This window comes from Oryx dammah, unplaced genomic scaffold (assembly GCF_014754425.2).
Source record: "Oryx dammah isolate SB20612 unplaced genomic scaffold, SCBI_Odam_1.1 HiC_scaffold_2, whole genome shotgun sequence".
In the NCBI taxonomy this organism is placed as follows: domain Eukaryota; kingdom Metazoa; phylum Chordata; class Mammalia; order Artiodactyla; family Bovidae; genus Oryx; species Oryx dammah.
Window position 1 is genome coordinate 39855188 of NW_024070186.1, and position 9291 is coordinate 39864478.

At 43.4% G+C, this 9291-nt stretch overlaps 1 protein-coding gene and 1 non-coding gene across 2 annotated transcripts in view; one reads left to right on the plus strand and one right to left on the minus strand.

The window, feature by feature from the left end:
• The window catches only part of ERICH6 (glutamate rich 6), a 41877-nt gene extending 37533 nt beyond the window's left edge, over positions 1 to 4344 (minus strand). The window contains exons 1-3 of the mRNA XM_040265185.1: positions 3969 to 4344; positions 3111 to 3168; positions 1123 to 1214 (exon numbers count right to left, since the gene is read on the minus strand). Coding sequence (XP_040121119.1) covers positions 1123 to 1214; positions 3111 to 3168; positions 3969 to 4344 — 526 coding nt within the window. The remainder of the gene's footprint in view (positions 1 to 1122; positions 1215 to 3110; positions 3169 to 3968) is intronic.
• Positions 4345 to 6001: 1657 nt separating this feature from the next.
• Positions 6002 to 6073, plus strand: TRNAW-CCA. The gene has a single exon. It is a non-coding gene; the product is annotated as a tRNA-Trp (tRNA).
• Positions 6074 to 9291: the final 3218 nt, after the last annotated feature.

The window sequence follows — 9291 nt, forward strand, 5'->3', positions numbered from 1 at the left end:
TTGCCTTCTCCAACAAGTTTTCTAACAGTAAGTTTAATATTATATTAACATATGATATTAATTCTACACCTGATTTTTATGTTAGATTGTGTCACTCCTCTGGGCAGGCCCTCCAGTGACTTCGGACTTCATTCTCATTGAATAAGATCTGGTCCTCACCATCTCTCTGACCTAGAATTCACTTCCTTCCTCACTCCACTGCAGCCACTCTGGCTGCCTCCATTGTTTTGGAGGGAAGTGCTTGCTCTTCCCTATGCCTGGAACACTCTTTACCCAGAGACCATCATCACTCTCACACTTCGAGGTCTGTACTCAAATACTTCAGTTTCTCAGTGAAGATTTCCCTGAGCACCCTGTGTAAACTTTCACCCATCTGTCCAGCATTTCCCTGGACAGATGCCTGCTCTATTTTTCTCCTTAGCACTTACATCATCTAAGCCATTGTGCATTTACTTGCTTTGTGTATTATTTATGTCACTATCACCATCACCTCCATCTCTCACACTTTAATAGAAGACCACTGAGACAGGGGTTTGTCTGCTTTATTCATTGCTGTGACACTAGAATAGGAAACTGACCTGTGACAGGTACTTGACCTATCACAGGTATGTGCTCTGTAAACATCTGATGAACATATGATCCAACATACAACAAATAATAACGTTTAAAGGAAAGGCTATTCATAATGATGACTTCTGAGGAATATACTGGGTAAGTTAAAAATTTAATGTTCCCATTATATTTTTCTTAATGGTTTGATGTTTAAAAAACAGCATGCATATGTTACTTCTATAATAAAAAATAGAGATATGTATCAAAATATGATGGCAGACTATCTCTTGATGTGAACACAGGTGCTACCATTTACTAGAGACTCAGTGCCAAGGATTTTCAATGTTGAATCTCATTTTGATCTTCATAATGGTCCTATGAGACAAGGATTATTATGGCCAGTAGAGGAAGAAGGAGAGTCAGTGAGGTTAACTGACTTGCCTCATTGTCACAGTGTTGGTTTATGTTGGTGCTGGGGTTTAATTCTACCTCTTCTGGTCGCCTACCCCCAAGCTCTTTCCAGCATGCAGTCCCACCTCCCAGCAAAAGCTTCAGAACCAAACCACTCACTGGGCTTCTCCATGTCAGCCAATTCTTGAAGCCAACTTTCTTCTGTTTGTATTGATACTGGAACTTTTGGATGCAGACTGTGATAGATAGCCCTGAAATTTAGACAAAATGCTTGCTTTCAGTATACCTAGAGAGTTGTTAGCAGTCCTTTGAAATCTGGTACATTTAACAATCAAATAACAAATGTCCCTAGAAGACCCTGATTTCTTTTTTCTTGGAAATACTTTCTTCCATTCTTATGTCTTCAGTAAAGTCTGTGTTAGTGCCGTATCTGTTCTTTGCAAAGTACTCCTTTCTAAATCTTAGAGGCTCCCAATACCATATTATTTCTCTCAGAGAGTAAATTACTACCCCTCTCTCTGTGCATGTGTGTCATTATTGTTGGCGTTGGCAATGATGTTGTGTGTGTTTAAACATTGATTTGAATTTAAATTAGAACATACTGTTCGTTTTAAAGTAGCTGTAAAATAATCCAGTCTTTTTAAAGAGCTGAAGTTAAATGCATTGTAATTAAGCATTCTGTATTCATCCCACAAGTATTGTGGAGCTTAATCAGTCAGTTAACACTGACATAACTGGAAGCAGGAATTTACTGACTAGCTAAAATGACTGTTACGGGTAACAAGTAAATAGTAAATATTGCTTTTCAAGTTCCTTTGCCTCTTTGAGTTTCAGAGTTTTTTGTTTGTTTGTTTTGCTGTAATTTGCTGGCTCTTCTAAAAATATCAGACAAAATGTTCCCAAAGAGTTCAGTCAACTTTAGGACTGTTACTTTTTCACCTTTCTCAGTTCTCTTATGTCTCCACCTTCCTTTTTTGAAGCTTTGTTTCTGGTACATTGTGTGTTTTAATTCTGAAATGACTGTGCTGTCTGGAGAACTGCTCTGCTGAAGCCACTCCATCTGGGGGAGTCCTGTTTGTCTAACTTCCCAGGGAAACAAGTTATGAGACCAGGAGTAAAGGAACACTGAAGAAATTTTAAGACAGGCAAGAACTCAGAAATTTGACTACCCATGAGATCAATACAAAATAATTACCTGAGGAATTTTGTCCAGCAAAAAGGAGAGGAATAAAAAGAAAAAAAGCAAAATGGAAATCAAGAAAGTATGGCCATTAGCCCAATTCAGAAAAATTGAAGACAACTAAAAACAACAAAGGGTTCAGAAGTTCTCCTTTTAGGAGCCAGGTTTTATGGACATAGGATTTCATTTTCTTGTACATGCATACAGTCACAGTATTGGTTTCTTAGCAAGAAATTATGAGTATTGGTTATTGGTTTTCAACTTTTAGAATCAATTTGTACCCAAAGCACTAAGAACTAATAATAATTACAAAACACACAATCACAATAAAACTTAGTAAAGTAATATGGCTCTATATGACTATATTATATATTTTAATAAAATCTGTTAAATAATTTATTGTTTATTGGGAAAGGAAAGGGTAAGAAGAGAGAAGGAAGTGGCAGTTCATTAAGGTGTTAATTTTTTAAAAGAGTTAATAGTCACTAAAACTGATAAATCAAGAAGTAGAGATTTAAATACTTTAAAGTCCTAAAGGTTAGAAAAATTAAAAATAATATAACTACTGAAAATGGAGAGGAGGGAAGTGGTGTGAGTTACATTCCTCAGCTTTCATGATGGGAGGTCAGTAGCTATGTTAAAAATTAATAAATCAAGTGATGAAAATCTGCTATTTAAATTTTACTGGAAACAAAACAAACTGTTAATAGTATGTTAACTCTGGTGAGTGGAAGAGGGAACAGAGAGGGGTACAGAAATCTACAGGTAGATAATAGGCCAGAGATGGGCAAGGACCCTGTCTCTATCTGCTCCAAAGTGTCTAACAGTGTAGATTGAAAATTCAAATATATATATATTAGTTGCAAATGCCCTGGATGATCATACTCTACCTTCCTGACATGTTCATCCCCAAAGTAAACATCATTTTCAAAAAATAATAAGATGAAAACTGAAAACAATTTCTTACCTATCAAAATTCATTTCAGACATGTCTTTCCTAAATGTTTGAAATATTTTAGGAAAACCTGTTGAATAAAACACAAAACAATTTAGCCATTCTATTTGAATCAATGGTTCTTAAAAGATCAATTTTGCCCCCTAGGAGACATTTAGCAATATCTAAAGACATTTTGACAATTTTTGATTGTCACAAAGCCTGGTAGGGGCTAACTGGCAGAGTCAGATGTAGACAGGGATGCTGTTAAACATACCATAATGCCAAGTACAGTCCCTCCTCCTGCCCTCAACACACTCAGCCCCAGGAAAGAGTGATCCAGACCAAAATGAATTCTGGGGGATGGGCGAAATCTACTCTAAGTAACTGCTCTGCCTCCAAGTGGCTGGAGTGGTTTCAGTACAGGAAGTTAGGCACAAATGTGAACTATTTGGGGGGCGGGGAGGAAGGGAGGCAGAGCTGTTTCAGTAGCAGCGCACCCTTAAAGCACTACTCCTTCCTCTTCCTCGTGGTATGAGAGAGAGAGAGAGAGGCAGGAGGACAGGATGAATATGAGAGAGAGGACACGATCACTGAATGCACTCGTACGTGTTACAAAGCGAGCACTCGGTACAGTACTGCCTGTTTCCTGTTTTAGGAGGATGCTTCCCCTTCATTCTAAACTGTGAACCATCACAGCCGCTCAGCCAAGATTTCAGTGTCTCTGATAGAAGGGACTGAGATAGGGGTGTATGGGAAGTGGTGAGTGTATTTGGAAACTGACACCCCGTAGACGAAGGTTCTAGAGTAGTCGGACCAGCTCTCCCCTAGGGATCGGGAAGCCTTAGAAGAAAGGGCTCGGCGTGGGGGCCGAGGTCGGGGGAGCGGTACTTTTTTGGGAGGAGATCCTGGAGGGGGCGCTGTCGCTGGGCACAGACGTCTGGCTCCACCACGACAGGCTCGGCGTCCCGAGCGTCAGCGTTGGGCTCAGGCTGGGGCTGATGACGCTGGCTAAGCGGGGGCGAGGCCAGCCTTCCTCATTGACATCTCCGAAGTCCCCAGACTTCCAGAAGTACTCCTCGCTGAACCTCCCAAATGCCTCCAGCTCCTTCTCCAGGTCCGCCGCCGCCAGCAGCTCTTCCTCCTCCTCTTCCTCCTCCACCACCTCTTCTTCCTCCACGTTCACCTCCTGCTGCTCCTCCTCCTTTTCCTCCTCCTCCTGGCCTTGCTCTTTCTCAGGCTTTCCGAAGCTGCGCTGCGAGGGCATGTTGGCCGTGGCGGGCGGGAAGCAGGATCCCCGCTAGCACAAAGGACACTGGCGGGTCCAGGCCCGGTGGGCGCGCCGCCCTCTTTGCGTCCGTCTCCCTGGGCAACCGCCCGCAGTTCGGCCCGCGAGCCTGGAGATTAAAGTCGCAGGACCCCTCAGCCGGGAGGACTGGCGCTGGGAGGAGAGGGGCCGACGGGGAGGGTAGCCAGGACTCCCGCAGGTTCCTTTGGCATCTGCGTTCTGGACTCCAGCAGGAAATTCTAGCGGCCTGCTGCGAACTGATCCTCCTTTCTAATTTCTCAGCTTATTTGGAGCCAGTCTTTAAAATTTTTTTTAATTAGAAAAAAAAAAAAAAGGAGGTATGGTTGACTTAAAATATTGTATTAATTTCTAGTGTACAACACGATTCGATATTTTTGTAGAACTTACTCCATTTTAATTTATTACAAAATATTGGGAAGCTAGTTTTTGGAGCCAGGGAAGGAGAGTGGCTACTAGCGATGGACACCCATAAAGCCACTTGGTATTGCTGATGCCAGGGTTTGGTTTTGGAGTGGACAGGTGCTTGTCGGAGCTTATGATAATACTTTATTTACAAAAGCTGGCACAGGTCCACCGTGGTAATTTGCTGGTTTGATTTTTTTAAAACACTGCTTTAAATGTGGGCTTCCCAGATGATGCTAGTGGTAAAGAACCTCCTGCCAATGCAAGGGACATAAGAGAGTTTCCATCCCTGGGTGGGGAAGATCCCCTGAAGGAGGTCATGGCAACCCTCTCCAGTATTCTTGTCTGGAGAATCCCATGGACAGAGGAACCTGGCAGGCTATAGTATATAGGGTCACAAAGAGTTGGACACGACTGAAACGACTTAGCATGCACACCTTAAATATTATCTTGATTAGTGAGATTTTTTGATGCCAGTTATATTTTGCCACTGAGGTGAGTGCCTTGCTGTAGTCTGGGGCCTGATTAATGCTTGTTCTATCCATCCATACAGGGGGTGGACAAGGCCTGAGGCATTTGGCCACCAAGGCATCACCTGTGGCCTTGTTTTCAGCTCATTGTACTTTTTACCACCGGGCTGGAAATCAACTCAGGTTTGGTTGCTCATTGCTCCAAACTTAGTGCTCAACAAGCAAGAGTTGGTGGAAAAAGAAAGGTGCTTTGCTTGGGAAGCTGGCAATCTGGGGAGGTGGTGAACTAATGTCCCCCAAACCATCTCCCAATGAGCAGATCAGGGGGCAAGAGCTTTAGAGGAAAGCTTTAAGGATGTGCAGATAGGGGCTGTGCAGAGCAGCACAGTCAGCTCTTGATCACCATCTTGAAACTGGTCATGCTGTGGTTTGGTCTTGATTTTTTTAAGCATAATAATTCTCAGTTTCAGGGTGGTTTGTTGCCATTTTCTTGAAGCCAGCTCCTGGAATTGTGCTAGCCATAGAAGCAGTACTGCTCAGGGTGCGGCAGTTTATATCATGGTTACAGTCTGGTCATTATACTGTTTAGCTTTTTCCCTTTGGTGGTGGTTATAGTGTCTGCAAAATAACTCAGGAATGTGTCTCAGATACCGTTATCTATGTCCTTCAGGGCAGAACTAAAGATTCTGTGACTGCCTTATGGGTGATTTCCTGCTTAAATTGTTACCAGTTCTCTAGGGGCTTCCCTGGTGGCTCAGAGGTTAAAGCGTCTGCCTCCAATGCAGGAGACCTGGGTTCGATCCCTGGGTTGGGAAGATCCCCTGGAGAAGGAAATAGCAATCCACTCCAGTATTCTTGCCTGGAGAATCCCATGGACGGAGAAGCCTAGTAGGTTACAGTCCACGGGGTCGCAAAGAGTCTGACACGACTGAGCAACTTCCCCATAGGCCTAATTGTTTTTGTCACTATATGTCTACATCCTTTCAATCATTAATTCTTGAGCCAGGCTTTTGTGACTCAGGGGAGGCGCCTAGGGGACTAAAGCCTTTTTCTACATACAAATAGGGCACATGGAAGGGCTTTTGTACCTGGGAGAATCCTGTAGGATCCTGCTTGGTTTTGTTAGGGGAAGCACTGACCGAAACTGCCCACCCTGGCCGGGCACCATAGTAACTATTTGCATGAGTTGTTTTATGACAGGAGGTCCTGGTAAGGAACATGGAACTAATAAGCCACCACTAACCAGGAGAGTTCAGAAAAGGTCAAAAAGTGACACCACGTGTCCAGCCACCTCCCAGAATCCTTCTCATTGGCATCCATCTTGGCTGAACAAGGCATGCACCACCAGGAAGGATTCTGAGTCAGAATGATTGGCTAAAGACAACCCAGAAACTAATTCCATCATCATAAAACCCAAGACTGGCAGAGCATTTCTCCTGGGTTCCCTTACCCTGCTGCTCTCTGTGCAGCTGCCCTTTCCCAACAAAATCTCTTGCTTTGTCAGCACATGTGTCTCCTTGGACAATTCATTTCCAAGTGTTAGACTGTTATGCCCGAAGTCCGAGTCCCCAAAACTGAGAGAATAAGACGTCCACAGCAATGCAAAAGCATGAAGGGGTTTTATTTCTAGCTTGAGCTAGGGCTCCCGCCACATCCAACGCAGTGGAGTGGAGCAAGAGCCCCGAGCCCAGATTTACAGCGGTATTTATAGGTTTAGAGCAAAGACAGAGAATTGGCAAGGGCTGATTGGCTGCAGGAGTTTCCTGGTATTTACTAATTGGCTATTGGCTGCAGGGGGATGTCTTTTACGTCCTGATAAACTCAAACCAGGTTATGGGGAGTATGCTGATTAGACAAGTCCTGGCATCTTTGAGGATGACCTCACTGGGCAATGACTCAGCTTTTCCTGTGAGTCATACCTTAGTCCCTGAAGCCTATCATGGCATTTGTTAGGTCCCAACAGACAAGAGCCCACTTCTGGGCACTGGAAGGGGGCCCCTTCCTGCAATAGTTTCATACTTACTAAAATTTGTGTAAAATATTTTTCTACACATAAAGTGTACAGAATAATATAATGGGCATCTGTTTACCTGCTGCTCAGACTGCAAGTTATAACTTCACCGGTACAGTTCAACTTCCTTTTAAAAGCCTGTTAAGACTGACAAGGGTTCCTGGTGGGAAGGATTGTGTTCTTGCTGTTTAACTTTACCTCTAATAAAGGAAGCCAGCTGAGACTCTATGTGGCTGAGGACATTTAGGTGTTGTGAGAAGGGTCTGGACTGACCCTTATGTTAAGTAACCAGGGTTAGGCTTAGAGTCCTCTTCTGTGTTCTCTGCTAAATAACCTTACATCTTTCAGCCTCAGTTTCCCTGGGAGTATATTGGGAATAATAACATTTACCCCTAAGGTGTATGTAGCTTCCCTGGTGGCTCAAATGGTAAAGAATCTGCCTGCAATGCAGGAGACCTGGATTCAGTCCCTGGGTCAGGAAGATACCCTGGAGAAGAGAATGGCTACCTGCTTCAGTATTCTTGCCTGGGAAGTCCCATACAGTCCATGGGGTCACAAAGAGTCAGACACCACTGAGTGACTAAGAAAGATGTATGTGGAGACAATAACTGTGAAATGACTGCCTATAGCTGTAAGGACATTTCAGCCAAAGACCACCAGGAATACATATATAGTTAAATAAGTTGGGTTTATTACTGTTACAGCAAGATGTTTTAGTAAGAGAATGTCAGAAAGAATCTAATACAGGATTTCATGTTTGGTTAGATGATTTGCGAGAGGTCTAAGGAAATGAGCTTTTACTCTGAAGTGGATATTGTCAGAAAGTGAAGTATTCTGCACCAAAGCCCTATTGTATAGCACAGGGAACTATACTCAATATTTTGCAATAACCTATAAAGGAAAAGACTATGAAAAAGAATATATATAACTGTACACTTGAAACTAACACACATTACTTTGTCAACAAAGGTCCATCTAGTCAAGGCTATGGTTTTTCCTGTGGTCATGTATGGATGTGAGAGTTGGACTATAAAGAAAGCTGAGTGCTGAAGAATTGATGCTTTTGAACTGTGGTGTTGGAGAAGACTCTTGAGAGTCCCTTGGACAGCAAGGAGATCCAACCAGTCCATCCTAAAGGAGATCAGTCCTGGGTGTTCATTGGAAGGACTGATGCTGAAGCTGAAACTCCAATCCTTTGGCCACCTGATGTGAAGAGCTGACTCACTTGAAAAGACCCTGATGCTGGAAAAGATTGAGGGCAGGAGGAGAAGGGGACGACAGAGGATGAGCTAGTTGAATGGCATCACCGACTCAATGGACATGGGTTTGGGTGGACTCCAGGAGTTGGTGATGGACAGGGAGGCCTGGCATCCTGTGGTTCATGGGGTCACAAAGAGTCGGACACGACTGAGTGACTGAACTGAACTGAACTCACATGCCAGAAGGAGAGAGGGAACTCTCTAGGCCTCTTTTTTAAGGGCATTAATCCCATTCAGGAGGGCTCTGTCGTTATGACCTAATCATTACCCTAAGGCCCCACCTCCAAGTACCATCACATTGGAAATTAGGTTTCAACAGATGAATTTTAAGGGGACACCAACATTCTAGTTTGTAGCCCCTTGTTTGAGGTTGTTATTCTTCGAGAATCTTTCTATCCAACAGGAGGACTACATGGCCTGGCAGTGAGCACCAGCCTAGCCTAGCTTGCAATAATATGGAGGTCTAGCTGTGAATATCTGGTCAGTTCCCAACAGGGACTTTCAGCCTTGAGTATTCCATCCCAGGGCACTTGTAACAACAGGGCTTTCAAGGGAGTAGAAAGTGAGAAGTTAAATGTCTAGAATCACTAAGCCATATGTAATTTATTTATTTACTTTAAAAATATATAATTTGGTACAATTTCTTAATTTTTTGGCCACTCCATACAGCATGTGACATCTTAGTTTCCTAATCAGGGATCAAACCCATGCTCCCTGCAGTGGAGGCTCAGAGTCCTAACCACTGGACCACCAGGGAAATCCC